General features: G+C 51.1%; 1 protein-coding gene across 4 annotated transcripts in view; it reads right to left on the bottom strand.

The window, feature by feature from the left end:
* Positions 1–5,593: 5,593 nt before the first annotated feature.
* The window catches only part of FAT2 (FAT atypical cadherin 2), an 83,787-nt gene continuing 63,064 nt past the window's right edge, over positions 5,594–26,316 (bottom strand). For 2 of the 4 annotated variants that reach the window (XM_073355298.2, XM_073355300.2), the window contains exons 19-24: positions 23,540–24,347; positions 21,413–21,558; positions 14,823–15,264; positions 12,431–12,584; positions 8,985–9,577; positions 5,594–7,537 (exon numbers count right to left, since the gene is read on the bottom strand). In XM_073355298.2, coding sequence (XP_073211399.2) covers positions 7,017–7,537; positions 8,985–9,577; positions 12,431–12,584; positions 14,823–15,264; positions 21,413–21,558; positions 23,540–24,347 — 2,664 coding nt within the window. In that variant the 3' untranslated portion in view covers positions 5,594–7,016. The other 2 variants (XM_073355301.2, XM_073355302.2) reach the window with 2 other exon arrangements.

Below are 26,316 nucleotides of genomic sequence, written 5' to 3'. Positions count from 1 at the left end.
ATGAGCCACTTTCCACTTGGTCTCAGGGCCCGGCTACAGCGGGATGCTCAGGAAAGTTAGGGGAAACCAACCCAAGGTGCATGGTCAAGGCACATTTGTTAACTCCCTCCCCCCACAGCAGTGGTGTGTTGTCTGCATATGCAACACATGGCCCAGGACCGGCTCTGCCTGCAGGATGATTCCCTCCAGCCCCCAGGCGTGTGCCCGGAGGATGCCATTTTCTAAGACAACATGGCCTCCTCCACACAGCATGCAGCGTAAGTGCAAGGTCTCGCCTCGTGGAGGAGGCCATTTTGCATGCAAGTGTAGCATTGCATGCCTGGCGAAACACCTCATGGCTCACCATTGCCCCCCAGTGCAGATGCTTTCAGGAGTGAAGTGGCCTTCGCTCACTGGAGAGTAAGTTACAGTGAACTGAGAACATCCACCCAGGGTTTAAGGGGCCTTAATTCATCTGCGTTGCCTTCACATCAGTAGTTGATTTGCCTCCACTTTCCTGAGTGTCCCCTCCCCATGTTGGTTTGGCCTCTGTGCTCTTCCAGCAGGAGTAGCTCTCAGAAGAGGTGAGGAGAGGCATTACCTTCCGTCTTTGACTAGGCACAAAGCGCTGGGTGTTAGTTTGAGGGCAGCAGGTTTTAGTTTGAGTGACAGGCTTTACCATCCGGGGCTCAGTTTTCATAGAATCATAGGACTGGAAGGGACCTCAAGAGGTCTAGTCCGGTCACCTGCACTCATGGCAGGACTAAGTATTATCAAGACCATCCCTGACAGGTGTTTGTCCAACCTGCTCTTAAAAATCTCCAATGACGGAGATTCCACAACCTCCCGAGGACAGTTAGGAAGTTTGCTGCAATTTAAGCCCATTGATTTTTGTCCTATCCTGAGAGGTTAACAACAACAATTTACCTACCTCCTCCTTGTACCAGCCTTTTATATATTTGAAAGCTGTTACCATGTCCCCTCTCTGTCTTCTCTTCTCCAGACTAAACAAATCCAATTTTTTCAATCTTCCCTCACAGGTCATGTCTTCTAGACTTTTAATCATTTTTGTTGCTCTTCTCTGGACTGTCTCCAGTTTGTCCACATCTTTCCTGAAATGTGGCACCCAGAACTGGACACAATACTCCAGTTGAGGCCTAATCAATGCGGAGTAGAGCGGATGAATTACTTCTTGTGTCTTGCTTACAACAGTCCTGCTAATACATCCCGGAATGATGTTCGCTTTTTTTTTTGCATGAGCGTTACACTGTTGACTCATGTTTGACTTGTGATCCACTCTGACCCCCAGATCGCTTTCCGCAGCACTCCTTCCTAGGCAGTCATGTCCCATTTTGTGTGTGTGCAACTGATTGTTCCTTCCTAAGTGGAGTACTTGGCATTTGTCCTTATTGAATTTCATCCTATTTACTTCAGACCATTTCTCCAGTTTTGTCCAGATCATTTTGAATTTTAATCCTGTCCTTCTCCAAAGCACTTGCAACCCCTCCCAGCTTGGTATCATCTTCAAAGTGTACTCTGTATGCCATTATCTAAATCACTGATGAAGATATTGAACAGAACTGGACCCAGAACAGATCCCTGCGGGATTCCACTCGTTATGCCCTTCCAGCTTGACTGTGAACCACTGATAACTACTCTCTGGGAGCAGTTTTCCAATCAGTTATGCACACACAGCCCTTTGGTAAAACTCAACAGCTTGAGACCATTTTGAATGGCATCATATCAATAGTTTGATATATAGTAATGATTGGATGAGTCAGACCTCATTGAGATTGACAGCTGCTGTGAATCCACACTTCAATTAAGATAACTAAGGATAAATTAATCACAAGCCCTAATCTGAGACAAAAGGAGTTTGGGAGTGAGTAGCTGGAGAGTGCTACGATATGTGAGCCATGCATGGGGGGGAAAGTAATCCAAGTATTTGGGTGGAAATTAGACACATGGCTGCTTCCTGGGAGAGGAGAGGTATCAGGGGGCAGAGGAGAGGGGAATAGGAGGCGGAGGGCTTGGGCCTGCAGTGAGGGGACAGGGTTATGGGAAGGGGGATAAATGGCAATGACTAGTACAGGGGAGCGGAGAGGGATTTTTGGGGGTTCAGGTGAGGGAGTGGAGAGGTGGGACACAGGGAATGGGTGAGTGGCAGAGTAACTGGGGGAGAGTAGGGGCAGGGGCATCTCTCAGCCCCATGTTCTCCCCTCCCATGTGTGTGCCCAGATCTGGGGGGCTCTTGCCCCTCTGGGATATTTTGAGCTCACTTCCCTGTCCCACTCCTAGGGGCTGGGATATGGGCCCCCTTACCCTTCTGGGGCTGTCTGAGCCCCCCTTGCTGTCCTCATGTGTGTTCTAGGATACGAGGGGCCTGGGTCCCCCTTCCTACCTCCCACTCATGTGAGTCGGGTTCTGGGGGCACTTGTTCTTTTTGGGAGGGTCTGAGGCCCGCTCCCTAGCCCCCATGTGAGCCAGGTTCTGGGAAGTCCTGCCCCTTTGGGTGGGGAGCTGAGAACAGGCATGCTTCAGACATATCACAGGCTCTAAAGCACTCAGGAGCAGGGATGGGCACACCGACTGAGCTGAGTGGAGCAGTTTGTAGGTCTCAGAGCTGCTGTTTCAGGCTGTATCCTCCTCATGGGGTGTTCTCATTCAGCTGAGACCATCCCACTGAGCTGAACCTCCCAGAGCCTCTTGTGTTGCCTCGGGAAGTGTAGAGAAAAGGCTTTAGGTGGGTTTTGTTTTATTTGCATGGCACTAGAGATCTAACTATTGCCATGATGGGGGCCAAAATGGTCTCGATCCGTCCATGTATACCCAAGGGAGGGACTGGCACCCTCTAACTCTTCAGGGGACCCAAACTGAGACTGGTATGTGAAATCATGTTCCTGTCTTTGCTTGCGGAGACGTGCGGTCTGCAAGGGGTACGGTGCAGATGCACCATTAAAGGGTTGCTTTGCAGACACTTAATGCTTACTTGGCTTGTTCGAGGGACCGTCCCAATGCCATTGCCGTGGGGTGAGCGCCTTACCACTGATGTCTCTAGTCCGAACGTTTGTATGCTGTTGCAATAAAGATTTAGTAACTCACGTTGCTTGCGACAAGTTGTCCCTGATAGAATGCACTGTGTTTTATTTGATGGGGAGGCTTACTGTGAACACAGAGCTGATGGAGAGAGAACCAACCACACGGGATGCATGTTAGTCATGTTACTTAACGTGCTGCGGGCCGGTGCTCAGATGCTGTGGTGAATGCTGTCTGAACTCCAAGAGCCTGCCTGTCCACTCACTTACACTGTGAGGTTTCCCTGGACTCTAATGGGGTTACTTACACTGGGCTATGTGGAGAGAGCAGAATCAGGCCCTGGAGTTCAGATGTGGAAGGTGGTGAAGCAATGGAATGGGTTCCCTAGGGAGGTGGTGGAATCTCCATCCTTAGAAGTTTTTAAGGCCCGGCTTGACAAGGCCCTGGCTGGGATGATTTAGTTGGGGTTGGCCCTGCTTTGAGCAGGGGGTTGGACTGGATGACCTCCTGAGGTCTCTTCCAACCCTAATCTTCTATGATTCTATCTAGGAGAGCAGCAAGGGGAGGGGATTGGATAGATGGTTCTGCTTTTTGCCCTTATCTCTGTGTGAAACCTTCCAATGCCTGGCTATTGCTCAGGGCCTTCACATCCCCACCTTTGTATCCCTGGGATGCTCACTCGCACCCACAGAGCACCCAGCATAGCCATCTGTGCTGGAGAGCCCTGTTTCATGCAGCATGGAAGGGGTTAATACCCAATCACTGTGCTGTCTCTGCAGCCCAACAGGCTGGCATGGCTGGCGGAGGCGGAGTTCCCTGCTCACCTGGACGGGCATCGGGAGGAGCTGGCTGAATAGTGCAAACAAGTATCCACCAGTATTGGTTCCAATAAAAAGGCAAATCTGCTCTGATGAGTATGGCCAGTTCTGGGCCTTCGCTCCCCTGAATCTGTACACATGGGGGTGTTTTACACATGGAAAGCAAACAAGTAATCCGGATACTCATGACTGCTGCGCAGATGGAGACTTGTGCCAGAGGAAAGCTCTTGGATTGCCATCTTGAAATCTTGCATATCCTCCCTCAGTTAACAATCGACCTGATGGCAAACATGCCCCAAGTACCCCTGTGGCATAACACTGTCAACTGGAACTGGGGCACTGGACCAAGCCGAGACATGTCCCGTATTTCCTGTTCCACTTGAACAGGATCTAGTGGCTTGTGGGCTGAGACCGCAGTACCGCTGCCTGCGATCCAGTGCTCAGTGATGCTGACTTTGGGTGCTGTTTTTCTGCATTGTGCCCTGGTATTGCAAGCAAAGCCTAGTGCATCATTGTGTCCTTGGGGGTGTCTGCTTCCTCAGCTGCCTTTCCAGAGCCATCTTTTTCCTGATCCTGGCACGCTCTGCCAGGCCTGCTCCAGCTCTAATACCTGTGGGTCAGACACGTCCTTTGGACCAGCCTACCTATTGCTCCACTCCCTGATCCTGCCATGGCCTTCTCTTTCCAGGGACCTATGTCCCTGAGCTATGTATGCAGCTATAATTCTACCTCCCCGTGCCCTTGTGTGGGCATGATGCACTCCTAGAACATCATTAATCCTGGATGCACTCAGGTCTCCAGTGTCGTCAGGGGACGACAGAGTGCTGTTTGCATTTCTTTGAGTGCATCTCTTGTCCAAACAAACTTTTCTGCCCCCGTGCGGACAACTGGTTCCTATAAGGGCAGTACTGACCCTATGTGAGTCTGAGAATGGGTAGGGTCATTGTCACTTGCCTTCCTAATACAAGATCATTTATGTATCAATTCAGGACTCGATAGGTTCTAGTAATGCCAGCTAGTGAGCACCCTGGACAACCTTTCTCTCCCCTTGCCCAGTTATGTGGTTTCTGCGTGGGAGAGAATAAATGTTTCTTTGCTTGGGGGCTGTGTATGTCCTGCTTTGGCCTTGGTGCATCTCAGGTTTGTGACCTACTGTCTAGTGGCGCAAGAGTTTGGGTTTGCAACTTGGGGGTGCTCGTGGGGGTCACGTTGCTTGCATCATGCCCCCCATGTCCGACATGCAAGGGCTTCAAGCTGACTGATGAATGAAATGAAAAGGGAGCCTTGTGTGAAATGTCCCGTTTCCTGGAAAAATCGCTCTCCTCTGACTGAAGTAGGGATGTTTACTAAGGGCGTGAGTCCTGACCACTCCCCGGGTAACACTGGGGCCTCTCGGGCCCATCGCTCGGAAAACATGTAGGGAAGCTGGAGTTTTGTTCCTGGTCATGTGTGACCCCAGCACAAGCTGCTCACACTTTCCCCACCCTCGTTGTCTTGACTCTAGAGCTGGGGCCCAAATCCACGGACCCAAAGGCCTCCAGACTTTGCGGGTGTTTGAAATCTGAGATGGATCCAGAGCCAAAATTTGCAGGTGGTTTCCGTCTTTAGAATGGGTTCAATCAACAGCCAGAATCTGATTGCAGCTGACAGGTAGGGCATCCAGATCCAAATTTTGCACCCCACACCTGTCTTTCCTCCGAGCTAGGCAGCTGCCTGACGCTTACAAAGGAGCCCCCGTTAGTTTTCAAGTAAAATAGGAATACAAAACTGCCTCTTTTTTTAATTGCTTTCAAAAAGTGACCAAACAAACAAAGATAAACTCTCTCAGAGAAACAATACGTTACCAAGCACAAGGCGATCCAGGCGAATCCCACCTCTCTCGACGGCGGGGGCGGGGGGGGGGACCCTGGGAGGAGCCAGCGCACCGTCTCCTCCCCCGCTGACGTGCGGATATTCACGGCTGCACATACATACCTTGACACGCGCACACACACTCGCACACGCACAGGACGTGCTTTCACATGTCTGTGGGTCATTGCACATAGTGAGCTGCTGGAGTGCAGTCAGCAGTTCTTTCTAGGGCCTTGATCCCCAGGCCAGGGCTTGGGCAGACCCTGAGTGGAGATGCTCAGCCGCTCAGGCTGTGTGGAGTCTGGGCATGAGCGAGCCAGCGAGAACCCCAGGGTCCCCTCTGTACCCAGCAGCCTTTATGAAGAATCCCACTTTCTATAATGACAACGGAGCCATGTCCCCGGCACAAGGGATGCTGCAGATGTAGACAGACGACCGGTAACGCTTGCGGTGCAGATGTAGCCTGGCACATTTCCAGATGGGAAGGTGCTGAAGTAATTGTCCAGTCAAACACCTACCTACTTTGAATTCAGGCCTGCCTGTATATCTTGTGCCTTCTTCTGCCAGCGACCTTGTGGTACCTCATGATGTGGGTTAGGGAGGCAGGATTCTTTGCTCAGTTTCTCCTGTAGAAATGGACATTTTTCTGGGCTCTTTACAGGTGCAGGGAGACAAGCCCAGGAATGAACTAATGTAGCGGCTAAATTCCCCCTTCTCATGGCCATGAGGCACCAGCCCAGAGGACAGACGGCATTGGGGGCAGGCTGTCCTCAAAACTCCACAGTTCTGCTTGGCCCACCTTAAACCCTTGGAACCAGGCACAAGAGACCTCTCCATGACACCCCTCAGAGACATAGCTCATCTCCCTGGACTACAGTGAGGCACCAAGTCAGTCCCACCTTCTGCTACCCTGGCAACGGACTGTCCCAAAGGTCTGTGGTCCTCTCTCCTGCTGCCAGGCTCCATGTCCAGGGCAGGGAGAGGTGGGGCCTCCATGTCTAAGGAAGCTCTTGGCATGAAGAATGACTTGCCATCAGCGCCTGTTGGCATCTGAGGAATTTCCTTTGTGTTCCCTGGCACTGGCCTTTCTGGTTTTTTGCCCAGCTGAGTGAGATCCATTTTGGAGCAGCAACAGGAGCTATTTAAAGAACGCCAGGGACAAGAGTCCACGCTATATTACAGCCCGACTGCACACAGGGAAGCTGTTAACGGGGGATGGGGAGAGTTGTACGTCCCAGGAGAGAGAGGACCAAGACCAGGTTACTTCTCCCTCCGTACATGTTCCAGTCACAGCTCACGCTGCTTCCTTCTCGTTTTGAACATGCAGCCCCATTAAAACATCACCTCCTCGCAGCTTCCATAGTCACTTTCCACCATGTCAGAGCCCTCGTAGTTTGGGGGTGGCATTGGCTGGGCCCTGGTGCTGGGCTGGGGCCCCACCTCGCAGTCCGCATAGGACGGCTGGGCCACGCTGAGGCGCATGCTCACCCTCTTGTAGCCAGCGTCCGGAGGGTAGGGGGTCCCCTCGCCCTGCAGCAGCTGGGAAGGGTAGTAGCTGATGGCGGTGTATTCGTTCTGGCACTGGGAGGCAGGCAGTTCCATGGGGTCAGGTGGCAGGAAGTCCTCCAGGTTCTGGTTGCTGTAGCGGGGCGGGATGGGGGCCCGCTTATTGCTCTGGTCTAGTGGGAAGGGAAAGCCACCGTAAAGACCAGGTGGTTCAGGGTCTACTTGGGGAGGAGGAGGAGGATGGGCAGATGGCAGAAGAGGGCCTTGAATAACGTCGTAGTGGGGATGGTCCTGGACATCCGATGGTTGGTACCTGGGCGGCCAGTAGGTGGTTTCTGCTGGATATACTGGAATAAAATCAGAACCAGGTTAACAGCTGTCCATAGCCATTCCTACTTGGAATCAGACCAAGGTATGGCTGGAAGGGGCCTCAAGAGGCCATCTAGTCTATCCCCCGTGCTGAGACAGAATTAAGTATACGTAAGTATACATCTAGTTATCCAATAGCTCTCTCTCTCTCTCTCTCTCTCTCTCTCTCCATCCATCCAAATCTGGGTATATTGGAGAGAAAGGAAGAGAGAACAAGTAGAAAAGAGGGGTGTAGTGGGTCAGGTGTGAGGGGTCTTGGCAGGGCTGGGGGGGGATAGCTGGGTTTAGCAGGTCAGGATTGAGGGGTGTTGGCAGGCCTCTGGGGACGGAATAGCTGGGTGTAGCAGGTCAGGATTGAGGGGTGTTGGCAGGGCTGTGTGTGTGCATAGCTGGGTGTAGCTGGTCAGGTGTGAGGGATGTAGCAGGTCAGGAGTGATGGGTGTTGGCAGAGCTGTGTGGGTATGTGTGTGAATAGCTGGGTGTAGCTGGTCAGGTGTGAGGGGTGTTGGCAGGGCTGTGTGGGGGAATAGCTGGGTTTAGCGGGTCAGGATTCAGGGGTGTTGGCAGGGCTCTGGGAGGGAATAACTGGGTGTAGCAGGTCAGGATTGAGGGGTGTTGGCAGGGCTGTGTGTGTGAATAGCCGGGTGTAGCTGGTCAGGTGTGAGGGATGTAGCAGAGCTCTGTGTGTATGTGTGTGAATAGCTGGGTGTAGCTGGTCAGGTGTGAGGGGTGTTGGCAGAGCTCTGTGTGTGTGTGTGTGTGTGCATGTGTGTGAATAGCTGGGTGTAGCTGGTCAGGTGTGAGGGGTGTTGGCAGGGCTGTGCGGGGAAATAGCTGGGTTTAGCAGGTCAGGATTCAGGGGTGTTGGCAGGGCTCTGGGAGGGAATAACTGGGTGTAGCGGGTCAGGATTGAGGGGTGTTGGCAGGGCTGTGTGTGTGAATAGCCGGGTGTAGCTGGTCAGGTGTGAGGGATGTAGCAGGTCAGGAGTGATGGATGTTGGCAGGGCTCTCTGTGTGTGTGTGTGTGTGTGTGTGAATAGCTGGGTGTAGCTAGTCAGGTGTGAGGGGTGTTGGCAGGACTGTGTGTGTGAATAGCCGGGTGTAGCTGGTCAGGTGTGAGGGATGTAGCAGGTCAAGAGTGATGGATGTTGGCAGGGCTCTGTGTGTGTGTGTGTGTGTGAATAGCTGGGTGTAGCTAGTCAGGATGTGAGGGGTGTTGGCGGGGCTGTGGGGATGTGGGGGGAATAGCTGGATGTAGCAGTAGGGACTAGACTGCATGGGGAGGGCTGTGGCATAGGCTTGGACAGCATCTGCCCACACTACACTGGCTCTGGTCAGTGCCATTGGCCCTTCACAAGCCTGCAGCCCGAATGCATTGAGTCATCTCTAGCAGGAGGAAGGGGCGTGTGGAGGGGGAGCACTGACCCATCTGCTCCCTGGCCCAGGAGCTCTTGATGAAGGACTCGTTGTCGGAGATGGAGGAGGGCGCGGCAGATGGGAGGTTGGGGGCCACGCTGCACACGATGGTGCCCCGGGGTTTCTGGGCGTTGCCCGAGCTGAAGGTGACAAACTCTGACGTAGGAATGGGCTTGTGCGGCTCCGGTGTGCCCCTGTCCAGGTTGTTGTGTGGGCCGTTGCTGAGGATGTTGAGCTCGATGGGTGGCGGGGTGTGCGTGGCCACCCCCACGCTCTTGGAGAACTCGCTTTTGGAGAGCAGGTCTGGGTCCTCGCTGGCCACAGGCTTGTGGGCCTTGGCGGGGCGGCAGTAACGCCTGCGGACGAAGGCGAAGGCCGCCGCCAGGATGGCGACGCCCAGCACCCCAGCGACGATCTCGCCGATCTCCACGGGACCCATCCCCCACTTGGCAGGCGCGATGTCGGGGGTAACGAGTCTCTGCGTGCAGAATGCCCCCTGGTACTCCCCAGTGCAGATGCAGCGGACAGAGCCACCGGCGTTCACGCAGCGCCCCGCGTTCCGGCAGGGGTTGTCCTGGCATTCCTCAGCCACCTTCTCACACCTGCAGCGGGGAAGGGGAAGGGAGACACCGGCTGTCAGAGCTGGGGACACCTGCTAGAAGCTCTAACCAGTTGAAGCAGTGCGGCTGCTCCACACAACTGTTCTCAGAGCCCCAGCACACACTAGCACAAAATTATGCCCGGCCTCGGTTGCTTGCCTGCCAAGAACCAGCCCTTCGGTTTAGGAGATGCTGCACCGCCACCAGGGGATTCTGTGGGACTTTTCTGTCCATTGGGCTCCCAAGTTCTCTAGCTTGGAGGGAGGTGGGGCCACGCTGGGGAGCCTGTGAGGTCGATTTCTGAATGGGCCTTTCTCTGGAATGTGGTGTGTTATTCCTCTAGCGGTGAGGTGAGGAGGGGCCCACAGGGAAGTGTCCCTGGCAATAAGTTAAAGGATAGTTTTCAGGGAACAGGAGCAAAGTTGCCTTTTCTCCAGTTCTGCCAGGTAGCGGGAGAATTGTGGGGTGGGGCAGGGGAATGGCCAGCTTGTAAAGGCAAACTTGGACCCCAGCCACCTTTGTTTATTTTATACCCATATTTGCGGTTCGTTTGGTCTGGAGCAGCTGCTTTAGCCCCATTTGCAGTCCTTTCATGGTAGCACTGGCTACCCTAAAGTTCCTTCTCCCTGGTTTTCTGTAGGGTGGTGCACTACCCCTGTCAAGCCACCCAAGGAACCCTGAAAATGCCACTGCTCCCCTCAGCCATTCGGTACATTTCGCCACACCGCAGAGACGTAAAACAGATGATTGCAATACCAAAGGCTACGGGACAAAACTCCTCTTTCCAAAGTTCAGAGGAAGATTCTTCTCCAGTACACCCCTCTCCTTTGCTGGGGAGAATTGGGTCCTTGGAACCTCTCCACTCTTGAAGTCTCTGATAAATCAGGCAAGGGAATCCAGAGACACTCTGAACTGCATTCATCTTTAAGAAACCTCCTCAGATGTAGTTTACCTAGCCGGTCTTCCCAAGGGAAGCTACAGATGTTTGCAGCCTGGAGCAAACATCTGGGGAGTGTCCAGAGTAGCTCTGACAAATGCATGAATTTCTAGAAGCTCTAGTAAAGACCAGCTGGCCCTTAGGCACTTAGAGATTTCATGAAAAGTCCGAGGAATCAAGACCAAAATACTGATTTCTCTTTTCCACCCCCATTAAAAAACCTGACACTCTCCCATCCCTGAATAGAACAGGAATCATCAACTTCAAAATGATTCTAGAGCTCTGAACTCCTTCAGGGCTCGAAAAGCTGGATTTGGGATCCTCCCACCCAGTAGCAACACCCCTCCCACCCTGAACTGGCCCCTTTTTAATCACATTTCTTTTTCAGCTTCCTCTCAATACCTTCTCGTGCATAACGATTTATTTAAGGGAGACTCTTGCACACCCTTTAAGGTTACCTCCTTATGCTAAACAATCTGTTCCATCTTACATTTAGCTGTGACACTTGGAGCACCTTCCCCAGACCTGCAGAAGTGCTCCGGGAAGCTGGAAAGAGTGTCTCTCTCACCAACAGAAGTTGGTCCAATAGAAGATATCACCTCCCCCACCTTGTCTGACTAGAGGGTGCAGCTTGTTTCAGGTGCAGCAGTGCCACCTGGTGAGCAGTTGCATATTTTCCCCAAAATCGGGTGGGTAATTTCAACCTTAATATTCACCCAACAGGCCGGGCATATGCCGGGCAGCTTTAATTCAAAGGCAGCAGAGATGTGCTAGATCCACTCACATTCAGCGTGAGCTGGGCTCTTTTCGGCCATGTTGTGGGGCAGACAGGAGCGAGGAGCCCAGAGAGGGACATGCGGTTACAGCAGGCGTAACTGATGACCCACGGTGACATGGATCGTGAAATCTACTTCTGGAGCCACGTTAACTCTTTCAGTGCTGTCAGCGCTGAATGCGCATTCTGAACATGCACTAATGTGGATATGAAGAATATCCAGAATTATCCAAATTAATGACAATAATAATTTGGGAAGGCACATTAAACCTTGTGCTTCAGGGCTTAAGCCAGTCTCTAATTATTAGAGACCAGGATGAGCCCTGGGTCTCATCCTATATCTGCCTGCTGTAGGTTCTTACACTTTTCCCTGAAGGATCTGGTGCTGGCAACTATCAGAGACAGGATACTGGGCTGGATGGACCTTGGGTCTGATTCCAGTAGACATTCCTATGTTCCTTAGCACTGCAGATCTGGTGTCTGACAGACATGGTCCCTAGAGTATCCCCACCAGCAGTGTCTTGGTAACTGAAAGGATCTGACTCTTGGCTGATATTAACCAACTTGCTTTTCAGCTGTAAAACTCGACATGTGTCAGATACAGAGCCGTCATCAATCTCCCCCAGAACAATGCATCCTCTGTGCTCGTCCTCTCAGTTCCGCGAAGGAGCCCTGACATGTCAGGGGTAATTTGTAACACAGCCGAGCTAAGTGTCTACTTGTTACAAGAGCAGTTCTGGGAACAGCCCTGTCACAAGAAGACACTTTGAATCGGCACCAAAGAAAACATTCACTGACAGCCAGCAAAATGCTGACTAAAGGAGATTATTTTCCCAGGCTCTAAGAACTGTGGTACATAGCTCAGCTAGTGACAATGCAATCGCAGGGGGATTAATTCATTGTCTGATTCTTTATGCCTTCTAGAGTCTGAGAATGCAACCCAAACAGTGCATGTAATGTGATGATCAGTCTTGGAGTGGCTGGCCAGGGTGTTAAGGTTTGTGACCAGGTAAACTGCAGGAACATGCAGTTCCTGAGTATTCACCCCAGCCATGAGAAACGGCGCCCAAGGTTAACCGTGTCTTGTAAGCTGAGGGCTCCGCAAAGGGGAACACGCAGTCCCAAAGCCATTCCTTGGTCTTACCTTTCCCCCAGATACCAATCTGGGCAGCGGCAGGTGTAGCCTGTTTTGGAGAGAAGGCAGGTGCCCCCATGCAAACAGGGCTTGGATTCACACGGGCTGTCCCCCAGCTCGCAGCGGTTGCCGGAAAACAGCACTGGGCAGATGCAAGTGTAACCTAGAGAGGGCAATAGAGAGCTGTGAGATTGCTACACCAGCTAGCAGGGAACTGGTGTCGGAGGTGGTTTCTGGCCCAGAGTGCAAGAACAATCTGACACGTTGGGAAATAGCAGCGGGGGTGAACTTGGGGTTGAGGCTGCATAATAAGACACACCACAACTGCCCAGTGCTGAGCCTCTCCTGAATGTGTCTTGTAACCCCGGGTACAGCTCAAGTGAGGTCCTAAATGTAGCTGGTGGTCCCCTCCCTCCCGGGAGGGCAAAGCTGATCCATCAGCTGCAGATTTCTATGACTCTTTTAGACATGATGCCAAGTACCCCATTGTTTTCCGTTCTCGCCAGTCTTTAGCCCGCCAAGTGCCCAGCAAAAGGCCATGTGCCAGGCAGCTCCTGTCCGGACACACTTTGTTCCACTTCTCCGTGGGAGTTGTCATATCGACAGCAGGACAGAAAACCCAATGTGGTGGGTGGCTGGGATTCTATTTTTCTGGTATCTGCCAAATCAAATTCTGATACCGGGAATTTCAACTGCTCTGCTGAGTTCTTTTGCACCATGCAAGAGCAAGCTGCGCTGGGGAAGTGAAGCCCCTCCACCTTGGAGCATCCTAGAAAAGTGCCTGGTTATGACCCCAAAATAAACACCTCCATCCTCTGTGCATTAAGTAACTCAGGCAAGTTCAGGCTCACTTCTGCATCACTAGTAGAGACCTGTGCACACACTCATGCACATGGCAGGCACAACCAGCCAGCCATGCAAGCACAGAGACATGTATGTTCAGTCCTACACAAATGCATACATATGCTCACACACTGTATCCCTGAGCATGATCCTGTCACTGGCTGGTTGGCCTCATTGTGACATTAGCATGAGATCCAAGCATATTTACACAAACACTTTCTTGCACAAACACACATGCCCTTGCACTCCAGCACACACACACTTGCACAAGCACATTTGCACATATGTGAACATGTGCACACATTCACCTGGACACACATGCACCCTTTTGCAGGTTTGCACACTCGCACACCATGTCTGTACGCTTTACCTCGAACAAGTTCACCTGAGCTAAACAGCTGCCTAGCCGACAGGATTCTAAATCCTGTCGCCCGAGGATGCAGGCAGGGAGGGAGGGAGGGAGGAAGGGAGGTGTGCTCTCAGCCCTTTGATTGCTGCTAGCCCAACAGGGCGTGGGACCCTGCAACAGACCTCAGGCAGAAAGACAAAAGCATCAATAAGCACAGACAGCAGTTCAAAGGATTCCCCTGTGCATGTCTCCCATCACCATGTAGCTGTATCAGAGCCACCTCCAGATGCCCCCAAGAAAGGGGAATGGAAGTCAGAGCAAGAAAGCCCAAGCATGGGCAGTGGTTGGCTCAAGAGGCTCAAGGCTGCAATGTTACTCTGTCCACATGAGTCCCTCCCACTATGTTCACCCACAGAAATCAGAGCAAGATGTTCTGGAGAGGAAGGATGGTGTAGTGGTTAGGGCACTAGCCTGGGATTGGGAGACCCGACGTTAGTGCTACAGGCCTCCTGTGAGGCCTTGGTCAAGTCGCTCTGTGTCTCTGTGCCCCAACTGTGAAATGGGGATGATAGCACTGACCTGCCTCACAGGGGAGTTGGGAGGTTGATGAGGTGCACAGATAGATACACCCATGTTTGTGACATTGATGAAATCCTGTTACAAATAACTGCTGGGCAGCCAGGTTCAGATGAACCCAAGAATTGCAGGCATGAGCTTGTGTTAATGACTTTCACGAGTTCCCTCCCCCACCCCCGGGAGTCACTTACAGGATGGGAACAAATCCACATCTTGTCTTCCCACAGTGTTTCCACCTTCCGGGAGCTGAAATGTCATGGGATGACCAGACCTCACGTTATTCCAGCCCCACTAACGGCTCCTTGAGGCTTTGTAAAAGCCTGAATGAAAATACAAGTGAATCCAAACACTGCAAAGACACCAGGCCCTGGGCCCACTCCACCCAGAAACAGCGGTGCACCTGGTCTGATGTGCCAAGGACTGCGGAGTCATGCTTCCAATGTGGTGTTTCACTGATTGAGGACATTGCCCCCTGACAGCCTGCTGGGAGATGCAGCGCTGTGAAAAGCCACAACTTCCCCTCCTCTGGGGCAGCCCCCTTAAATTTGCCATTCAGATCATCTGTTTGCCACGCTCGCCTCCAGACTATTGATTTCTTATTGCCCAGAAAGTAACGGCAGGACATTCACGTACCTCTTCCGTGAGTCTCGACGCACATCCCCTCATTGAGGCAGGGGCTGCTGCTGCAGGCGCCGGTGTGAGAACAGCACTGCTTTATCCCCACCTCCTCCACAATCCCCTTCGCCTGGCTGTCCCCGGGCAGGAGCCTCACGTCTTCGCTGTCAATTCTGACAGCATCCAGGCAACCTCTAAACCCCCGAGTGACTCGCTGGAGTTGTCGGGACTGGACGATCCCCCCGAAGAGCAGATCTCTCCTGGAAGGGGAGATGCTGCAGGCCACGGGCAGCTGGAGAGACGTATTTCCCAAGCTGTCGACGAGCAAGCGGAGGGAGGTGCTTTTCACTTCCAGAAGGACCGAGTGCCACTCTCCGTCGCTCACAAAACCCAGGGAGGAGAGGTTGCCATTGATATTGCCACGGCATCGGTGTCCGAGATGAGGCACCCCGTTAACGAGCTGCAAAACACGCCCAAACAGCCAGAATTAGCAGCAATGCAAGCAGCATTGTGCCGCGAAGCTATCAACGCTCCCTGCTCCCCTCCTTCCCCTTCTGTGCAAGGCAAGAGGGGAGCAGCTGAGATTTCCAGGACCCCAAGAATCTTCAGCCAATAGGACTGTTCCACCAGCCAGACCTCCTGAGGCTTTGCCTTGCGTTAGAAATGAAACGCCCATGGGACTGTCCACGGTGAGGGACAACTGTGTACATCTTTGACATTACAGTGTGTCTCACCGCAGTTCCTGGTGGACTGAGCAAACACCTTCACCATTAACTCTGCTGGCAGCCTCAGCGGGAAGCTGAAAGATTGCACTAGCCTTGCAACCGACAGTCTCCTCTTGCCCCCCAAGTTGTTGCCTATTGGCAGGGTGGTCTTGGGGGGGAGCCGGAGTCGGTAGGTGCTGGCCTGGAGAAGGCAGCTGCCTCTCGCCAGCGCTAAACTTCACACCCAAGAAGTCAAACCTACTTTAAAACTAGGTTTGCGCTGCTATTTTGGAAAACAACTAGTCCGTCTCATCTTGCTCACGCAGCTCGATCCCTGTCCTCTCCTGCAGCCCTTGACTAGTAGGTGGAGATGGCTGCTCATGAGATGGGCTATAAAGCCAGGAGCTGCTCTGCCCTATTTTTAGCAGGTGTTTCAAGCAGATCATGCAGTAATCAGCATAGCTGGAACAGTGCACGGATGGACTCAACGCCCTCCCCAGCAGCTAGATGGGAACTGCTTCTAGAAATGATCGTGCCGTGGGCCTGTGGCCATGCTGGGGCACCTGGGTGACCCGGAAAGTGTGAGGTCTCTAGACGACTGTGCTATGGGCTGCTCTAGGATCACCTCCTTCTAACTGCTGGACCATTCCACTCCACTGTTACAATGGGGAGAAAGAGGGCAGGGCAGGAGAAAACCATTCTTAATGTGAACAAACCAAACAGCATTTTATTATTTCCTTTTGTTTTTTGTTCTCTCTAGGAATGGCTGTGAACCAAAACCCAGCTCCTGTCACTTTTCCAGTCAGCCAAAGATATGTTGTTAGCTGCCCCTGGGACTCCTGTAATATGTAAGGCCAAATTCTGCTCTAACTTACTGAATGCATCACCCTGTGGGTTCAGAGTGCACGCTAGAACAGGCGGGATTTAGTCCCTCCTGCCTCCCTTTGTAAAGAGCTGGGAGGTGGGAAGGAATCATCTCTGTGCTGTGATTCATCATGCCATAAGAAGTATGATTCGGATTATGGTAGCACCCGCAAGCCACAACAGAGATCAGGGCCCCGCTGGGTGCTGTACATAGGCCCAGTGAGACAATTGCCACCATAAGGAGCTAACGATCTTCTGTCTCCCAGTTCCACGCTCCGTGCCCCAGACCACATCGCCACGTGGCAGCATGCAGAAGTTGCATGACTTTACTTCCCAGCCTCTTACAGCCCCCACCTGCTGCACCGGGGTTTAATTTGGATCACCGTAGGGCTGGCATTCAGGATGCCTGGGCACAAGTGAACTCCATTTCCCAAGTGATTTCTTGGTATCTTGTTACTGGTGTGGAAGCTGCCCATGCTGGAGCTTCTCTGTTGGCATTAACGAGAAGTGCCGAAAGAATCTAGGCAAGCACGAGCAGCTGGCAGGGCTACATTGTAGGAGCAGGTAAAGGGGGCCAAGAAGAAAGAAAGAGACCTGCTGTAGTACCCAGCTTTTTATCAGCACACTGGAAACCAGGGCCAAAGCTGCTAATACCCACTGCAATCCAATACTCCCGCTCCAGCACCAGGGGCTGGGACTGACACAATCAGATCATTGAAATTCTAATAACTAACCACACAAACGCTCTCTGCATTGTAATGGAGGGGCAGTGCGGAAAAAATGCTGTCCATTGCCTGTGACTCCTTTTAAAAACTTTGGTGGGACAGAGGAAAAGAGAAAGAAGCAAGTAAATGTGGTTTCAGGGTGAATTCAGGTGAAAACCCCTCTTTTCCCCTACCGCACTGATTCATAAGGGAGCGTCTTCTATAGAACCCAGGGGGCCATGAATAGGGAGAATGCACAAGTGGAATTTCAAACATTTGTTTCTCTCTCTCTCTCTCTAATATATATGTATGGCTGTCTCCTCTGCCCATATATATGTGTATATATGACAAGGGGAAACCTGTTTTGGAAGGACTCGTAGAAACTTCACTGGGTGACCCTTGGGGGAGCTGTGCGCATGGATCTCTGCACAGTGGGGTGAGAATATCAGAGAAGGTTTTGCAGTTTCCCTTCTGTTTTAAACACAAGCTGAGCATCAGTAACTGGCTTGCTCAGATTCTGGGGACAAGTTAGGATTCAATTCCCCTGAAGCAAAAAGAAACTCCTTTGTGAGTCTCGTCCAGCTAGCCTGTCTTTTTCCTCCTTGTGGTGCACAATGCCGTTTCAGCATGGGTGCAGTGCTTGGAGATCATGAGGATAAGGCAGGTGTGTTCACTCTGGGAGGAATTTGTTCAAAACACTGGAACTACAAACTCAAAACCATAAGCAAATAAATAACAGATGCTACTGACTTGTGCTTATTTGCCTATTTTTGCAAAATTAAAAACTTGAGGGCACCCAGAGTTTATCTAGGCAACATGTCCTGGCAATGTTTTGGTCCCTCTGATGCACTTCACAAACAGTGTGACAAAGAAATGAGTCAAAGGCACTGCTGCCCCTCCAGCTGAAGGGCAGAATATCTATTAATATTACCCACTGGACAGGCACAGCCGTCTATTTATAGCCTGTCATAAATATAAAGGGAAGGGTAAACACCTTTAAATCCCTCCTAGCCAGAGGAAAAACCCTTTCACCTGTAAAGGGTTAAGAAGCTAGGACAACCTCACTGGCACCTGACCAAAATGACCAATGAGGAGACAAGATACTTTCAAAGCTGGAGGGGGGGAGAAACAAAGGGTCTCTCTGTCTGTGTGATGCTTTTGTCGGGAACAGGAAAGGAATGGAGTCTTAGAACTTAGTAAGTAATCTAGTTAGATATGCGTTAGACTCTGTTTTGTTTAAATGGCTGATAAAATAAGCTGTGCTGAATGGAATGTATATTCCTGTTTTTGTGTCTTTTTGTAACTTACGGTTTTGCCTAGAGGGATTCTCTATGTTTTGAATCTGATTACCCTGTAAGGTATTTACCATCCTGATTTTACAGAGGTGATTCTTTTACTTTTTCTTCAATTAAAATTCTTCTTTTACGAACCTGATTGCTTTTTCATTGTTCTTAAGATCCAAGGGTTTGGGTCTGTGTTCACCTATGCAAATTGGTGATGATTTTTATCAAGCCTTGACCCAGGAAAGGGGGTGTAGGGTTTGGGAGGATTTTGGGGGGAAGACGTTTCCAAGTGAGCTCTTTCCCTGTTATATATTTGTTAGACGCTTGGTGGTGGCAGCAATAAAGTCCAAGGGCAAAAGGTAAAATAGTTTGTACCTTGGGGAAGTTTTAACCTAAGATGGTAAAAATAAGCTAGGGCGTTTTCATGCAGGTCCCCACATCTGTACCCTAGAGTTCAGAGCAGGGCAGGAACCTTGCCATAGCCAAAAACACTGGGGGTTTGGTAGGTGGCCGTCTTGATCTCAGTCATTAACTAGCCTTTGTCACCAGGCCCTATGTGTCGGGGTTGGCTAATAAGTTGTCTCTTGGCTGCTATGCACGCCTCCTCCTCTTTCCCTGTGCACCTTCCTGTGGGCTAAGATCAGTTGAGGTGATTTTATTGACCAGTCTCTGAGCTGCTCTAAGACTTGGAGACAAGGTGCTTCCAGTAGAGCATCCCTGGTTATGTGACTTTCTTGCTCCAAGGGCCTGCTGGAGCCTAACTCTGCCGGCCTTCAGGGTGAAGTCTGAGGCACCCCTTTTAGATCCGATGTGGGCTTGACAATGGCCCCTCCCTGAATGTTTTGTTGGGGCAGTAGAGGGGCGCTCCGGGGCTGTGCAAGGTGCAGAAGAGGGTGCAAGAGTCTTCCGCAGCTTTCATGCCCCTGGGCAATGGGCAGGGGCAATGGGCAGGTACAATCACAGTCCCTGCATTCGCTGTGCTCAGCAATTGGTGCATCCCAGCCAGAGGGGCCAGCAGATCTGAGCTGCTATGCAAGGTCACGCAGAATTCTGGCTGAGAAAATTCCTTCTGGTCAGCAGACCCTTTCGCCATTTCCCCCCACGCTGCATGGCCAATGGCTTAATGCCGCCACGGGGCTCAGGGATGGGGACTGCGTGAGCTGCCTTTTCTGAGCAGTTTGAAATGGACACTGTCGTCTTAAAAACCATCCTCCTGTGTGAATATTATTCACCCACTCCTGTTCCAGCCATCCCCTAAGATTGCTGTAGCTGCAAGAAATTAGAGAAGAAAAAACCTATTTCTCTGTGTTTTTTCAGTTTGTTCCTTTGACAGCACTTGATATATTGCCAGCTCCACTGATTCCCCTGCTAGACCATTTCTCTTGTTGTTTGTGGGGGTCTTTTATGCCATAACAACGGAAAGAAAAACTTTTACAAATCAGAAAACGCCACAGAAAGAGGCAGGGGATTCAGGGGCTGAAGAAGCACTTGAAAGTATTGTTAAACTCCGTTTAAAAAATTGATCGTGTCCCTTTAAATGAGCATGATGCTGTATTTAATTTATGTCTTAAGTCTAGATTACACAGAGATGGGTTCAGGGAAAAAAACCCAGTAAGTCAATAAGTGAGTTATAAGATATAATGGGCCTAATTTAAGTTTGATAATTAATGAGGAACAGACAATAAAAGCCTTTTCTGGAGGGCTCTTGGTTTCCTTCTGCTGCCAAGGTGGAAGGGAGCAGACACATGCTCTTTTGAATTCTTTATAGATTCAGCGAGTGCAGCCAAAGAAAGGGGAGAGATCAGATGAAGATGTTCCTGGTTCTGGCAGCTGTCTGGAGTGACGAAACCCACTGCAGGAACATAAGATAAGAGGCTGCAAGTTTAAGCTTGAATTGGTTCTCCCGCATCTCACTGGCTAAAGTTGCCTGGATCGTTCATGAAATAGTAAGTGATGTGAGTTGCCATTTTATAAGACTTCTGTCCCCACCTTCTCCCCTCCCGCCCTCCATGAAAACAAAGAGGCTTTAATCCATTGGTGGCCATCCAGACACCTTCTCTGTATCTTTTCGGGTGGCCACTGGATCCGTGCTCAGCCCAGCTCAGCCGCTGAGGAAAGTAGAAGCAGCCGCTGTTGTTTCCTGTGGTACGTTAATGAGTGACACCATGTTTAAGGGTTGCTGACTAATTCCCTGGTGGGTAAATGGGGTTGGGTTGCTCACTAACAAGCTTGTGGGTTGGTGGAAACACCATGTTCACAGGTCCTTGTGAGGCTGTAGGTACCATGGACCAGATCCTCCGCAGGTATGAGTCCATTCAGCTCCGCTGAAGTCAGTGGAGCCATGTCAGTTTGTACCAGCTGGGAATCTGGCTCCTGGTGCTCCCTGAGTGACTCCTGTAGGTACATGGGAACTCTATTGTCTGGCATCCCTCAACTGTCTCCTGTGCTGCTAAGACTATTACCAGGTAGCGCGGCAGCCTTGAGGTCGGGACCGCGCTGTACCTGGTGCTGTACGAACGTCTCAGGTGACGTTTCCACAGATGCTCAGCATCAGCTTCACTTTTGCTTTTGTTCAAATTGGTGGGAATTTTCCCATTGGCTCAACAGGGACAGAGTGTTTTTGAAAACCCCACCCGGTATGTAACAGCCCTTGCTCCAATGAGCCTCCAGTCAAATGGACATGATGTAACACAAGGATGAAACAAACCAGGCGGGGTAAAGGAAGAGACGTAGTAGCACTAGGCTGCTTTAGTACAGACTGGCTGTGTGCACAATCCGTGGGTGCAAAAAGCCCCTCTCTAGCAGTCATGCTGTATTCACAACGTGTCATGCTGTAATCACGTGTCGCCCGCCTAGGTGAACATACCAAGTTGCACAGTACCCAGGTTACCAACAGGTCTTCCCCACATGGTGTTTTAGAATGGCTTACACCTACACATAGGTGAGTATTTCTTTGTTCAGTCTGTTCCTTCCTTTGGCTATATTTCCCAGTGCACAATCAGTGGAATTGTTCCTTAATGCAGAAATACATCCTTAGCTATTGCAAACCCTACCTCCAGAACAGCAGTGTTGGTCCCATTGATGAAGAGCAGAACACCATGCAGCTGGTGGGTTTTCAGGCGGAACTGCATCTGCCAGTCCCCTCTCTCCTGGTGATGGTACCAGATGTAGCTGTGTCCACTGAATCTCACAGCAGTGCCTAGAAATATAACCAGGTCATCTGAAAACAGTCTGAAATTGATTGTGTTTAACCTACGGCATCCAGTGCTTTCCCCAGCCCTGTGTTTTCCCACATTTCAGCCACTGTAATTCTAGCCTGACTTGCAGGAGTCCTTGCTGCCCCGAGTCTCTACATAGCTCTGCCAGTGAAGCTCGTGAGGACCTGCAATGCCCCCTGGCTATTCACATTTTGAGTCTCCCCAACGGCTCTTCCACCATAATGACCCTGCAGCCCAGTCCTGATCTGCAGCAGCCCTCCTATTCCTGTCCTGAGTCTTCACTAACGCTACCAATGCAGCATCTCTTGATATTCCTGACCTACAACATGTGGCTCTGCCTGTGCAGCTCGATCCTGTCCTGCAGCATCCCGGACGTTCCTGTTAGGGGGCTGCAAACAGCTTTGCCAGGACAGCTCATTCCCAACCTGCCAGCTGCTGCTATTCCTTGGGCTATGTGGAAATACAGAAGATTCCACTTATTAGAAACCCTTCGGTCACCAGCAGAAAGTGCTATTACCCAGCAGTTACTAATAAGCAGAAGGCAGGTTTGCAGGGCTACAGCTAGGACAGAAGCACTGGGACATGCCTTCCCGGCTGCAGCCCAGATGCTGGGCCTTTCTATGGGGAACTGAGGCGCTGGGGACCCCTGGGGCTGTACAGTGCCTCTCCCTGCACTCTTTGGGGTTCAGCATGCCCCAGCACTTCTCTCCCTGTGTGTAGTTCCCCAACAGGGCACAGCCCGGAGAGGCATCTACCCTGCCAACAGCCTCCCTCCCAGCCCAAAGCCCCTGTGCCAGCAGGTTTGCCGGGCTCCAGTCCCAGAAGGAAGCAACGGGACAGGCTGAGCATCATCCGCAGGCAGGTTTGCAGGGTTGCCGCCAGAGAAGGCAGGTCCCAGCACTTCATTCCCCGGCTGCAGCTTCCCTCCCAACCCGGGGCTGCCGCTGGGGCCGTGCTTCTGAAAACCATTGGTAATAAGCGGCAAGTACCTGAATCCCATTAACATGAAAGTCAGTGGGACGGGATTGGAGCCTGGCAAAATGTTGCTGTTAACAGGAAGTTGTCAATAGCCGGTGTAGTAGGAAGAGGGCCTGAAACATAAGGCCTTGCATTAGAGGCCTGGTATGAGGCATGAGGCCTGGGCGAAAGTCATGGTCAAAACTTGCTAATATAAAGCAAAGTTAAGTTGTGAGCAAGAGGCAGGTCCTGCTCACACAATCTGGCAAGAACAGGGTTGATATTGCAGAAACACACATTCCTAAGTAATGCGAGGGATAAGAACATATATGCAAATACATTCCAGAAAGGTGGTACCAGAACAGTTCGATACCGGCACATTCCCCAAACAGAACAGGAACACACTGACCCATCCTAAAGATAGGTCAGGATGACAGCATGATGAATGTAGATGTTTTGATCATTACTTTAGTCTCAGACCTCATACCAGGCCTCTAATACAAGGCCTCACGTTGCAGGCCCTCTTCCTACCACAGCCGGGTTGCTGTTAAGTGGAAGCTACTGTACTTAAAATATGAATACAAATTTTTTGGTTTGATTTGAATTCACCACTTTTAACTCGTCTGTGTTTTGCTGGGCACAGGACCAAAGCACAGGAACCCAAGGATCGAAGCTCTACCCGAACAGCCCAGACCATTTTGCTCCACATATGAGTGACTTTACTCTCATCATGGGCAACAGAGATCCTGTTATTATTTAATGACACAGGATAGGAGCTTAGCATTATCCAGTGGAATTCTTCCTACAGGCTAGATGGAATTTAAAGCTCAAGGACGCTAGGTCTGGCTCTGAAAGCGAAGCCAGAATGGCCAGTTACTGGAACAGTGTAATTGCATGAGAACTCCCTGAGTTTCACGATGTACTGAAGGGATAATCCCACACACTAGAGACTGGCATGGCTTTCCCAAGGGGGAGAATTCAAGAGCAATAAGGAGGATTTCTCACCATTGCAAGAACAAATTTGCTCCAAGCTGTGCCGGGGTGTGAGAACGCTGAGTCGGGCAGTGCTGTAGGTGGACACCATGCCCGGGTCCAGCTGAATTGTCTCCTTGCAGACACGCCGGGCACAAGCTGGCCCATGACATGGCACATGAATGGCCTTCTTCAGCTGGAGCCCCACCTGCTGGTCCATCTCCCCAGCCGACAGAGAAATCTTGTTTGCTAGGACACGGGGCTCGTAGAAGGCACCAGGGGACTCTCCGACGGCCAAGAGGAGCTCCACGCCGTTAGAGGCTACCGCGGGCTGTAGGCTGGCCATGTGGATGTTCTGACGTCTTATGACCAAGATGTTTCCCAGAAACCTTTGCAAGTTGCGCCAGTGGTCACCCACAAACTCCTCGGGGGAGAGGTGCTGGAAGTGTAACACCACGGCCTTGTCCAGGGCCTCCTGGCTGAAGCACCACACATGGACGTTGACGGTGGTGGTGGTTTTGAACGTGCCGTCGCTGACCGTCACATTCAGGGCGTAGTGGCCATGGGGAAGCTTCTCACCAGCGATTATTTTGCCATCCGTTGCCCCCACTGAGAAGTGCCCCTCTTGGGGCACTTCTGCTGCCAAGGTGTACACCAGGGTGTCATGGGGGTCTCGATCTGTGGCATGGATCTTGCCGAGAACACCGCCTCGGAAGGCGCTCTCATTAGTAGTGATGAAAACCTCCAGGGGCAACGCTGAGGGAGCATATTGGCTGGGCTCGCTCACCTGGATGTTTACAAAGGCAGAGGACGAAAGAGGAGGGATGCCGCTGTCCGAGACCTGTCAAGGAAAACAAAAGGACCTGTTACAGCCACGTGTGGGAAGAGCGTCTCTTCCCCGCTCCCCAGCAGATGGGCGCAGAAGGACGCATTGAGGTAGAGTACCTCTCACTTCCTGCGTGCGGGAGCTGGAAGAGCACGAGCTGTGGCTGTGGGATGAAGGAGGAGAAAGAGCAGCAGGGCAGCAATGGCAGGGCAGTGCCAGGAGATGGCCTTTGTGATTGCAGCTCTCGGGAAGGTGGACAGGTAGGATTGAAACAGCGCCTTCCAAGAGAGAGACTCAGACTAGGCCTCCCCATGAAAAAAACAGGAGCCTGCAGGCTGCTGAGGGAGGTGGATCACTAACAGCGTTAACATGGTGCATTCATTCGCATTCAGAGTGGAACTCGTCGGCAGAGAACATGCCTAGGTGATTCTGATTTCTTGGGGTTTAATTGGCTCTTCAGTGATGGTTCTTTGGAGAAGCGGATGGTGCAGCAGCCTGGCTTTCGAAGGCCAGGAAAAAAATTCCCTACAGGAACATTGACTGCAAGTCACCGCCTAATAGGATCTCCAAAATAATGCTGCTGGAATGTGTGGGAATGCAGCAGCCCCAGAGGCAGACTTGCAGCTGCTCCATTTTCACAAAAGCAATCCTGTACTCACTCCTGTAGCCTCCTTCCTGTGAAGGAGGGATAGCTCAGTGGTCTGAGCATTGGCCTGCTAAACCCCGGGTTTGAGCTCCATCCTTGAGGGGGTCATTTAGAGATCTGGGGCAAAAATCGGGGATTGGCCCCGCTTTGAGCAGGGGGTTGGACTAGATGACCTCCTAAGGTCCCTTCCAACTCTTGATATTCTAAGTCATTTGCCAGGTTCCTGAGTGCACCATTATCAGCAGAATAAAGCAGGTATGGCTACCAATCTTCCAACAAATCTAAATGCCAATCCAGATTTTTAGAACTGTGCATGCAGAAACACGTGTGCATTTGAGTGCCTAAGTTCTGGGCAAAATCACTGCGGTTGTCTGCGCAACCGCAGCCATGGTACGTCCATATTAAGTGCACAACTGTATCATAGGACATGTTTCTTTCTAACCTCAGGCAGTTAGTGGTTGGGCCTTATGTTATTAATAATAATACTTATCTCTTTAGGTATCCATTATTATGGAAGATTTAGATCCCTTCTATGTTTTTAGCCCATTGACTATACTTGTGGATGACTTAGTCATATCAATGTCTAATTCTTTTCTGAATCTTGTCTTTGTTTTGCCTCAGTGCTACCTGAAGGTGGTGAGTCCTAGTGGTTAATTACTCATTGTGTAAAAAAATAGCATTTTCTTTGATCCCTGTTAAATTTAGTTTCTTTTGCTTTCTTTGGGTGATCCCTACACCTAGTAAATAGGAGGTTCTGAGTTACTGTCTCTGAAGCATCCATTCTGTCATATTTCATTAGAGAGAGAAGGTGGGTGAGGTAATGTCTTATATTGGACCAACTTCTGTTGGTGAAAGAGACAAGCGTTTGAGCGACACAGAGCTCCTCTACAGTCCAGGACTGTGTCTCCAATATCCTGGGACCAACATGGCTACAATACTTCATATTTCTTTCTCACGTCACCTCTAAATCCTCCTTTCTTCACGCTATATATAGTCCTAGGCTCTGGTTCTTCACCAGTGAGCCAATGAGATCTTTGCTACTGATTTCAGTAGGAGCCTGATTACGCTCTCTAATCTTTTTACCTCTTCTCATTCTACGGGTGGAACAGCAGATCAGTGCATCTCTGGAGACTGTGGCTTATATTCTTCATTATTTACCAAGCAATACGATTTTGACGGATCTCATCTGAATCCCTAAATTTGTGTGCATCACAACACCTCCATGTAGTTTGGAAAAACTGTCATTTTGGGCTCAGCAGAGCTCCGGAAGTAGCATGGCAGGAGGCACTGGGGGAGCTGGGTGTTGAGCCCAGCGTTAGAACAGCGTGAGCGTTGCAG

The sequence above is a fragment of the Lepidochelys kempii genome, chromosome 8, assembly GCF_965140285.1.
Source record: "Lepidochelys kempii isolate rLepKem1 chromosome 8, rLepKem1.hap1, whole genome shotgun sequence".
NCBI lineage: Eukaryota > Metazoa > Chordata > Testudines > Cheloniidae > Lepidochelys > Lepidochelys kempii.
This window is presented reverse-complemented; position numbering and strand designations above follow the sequence as displayed.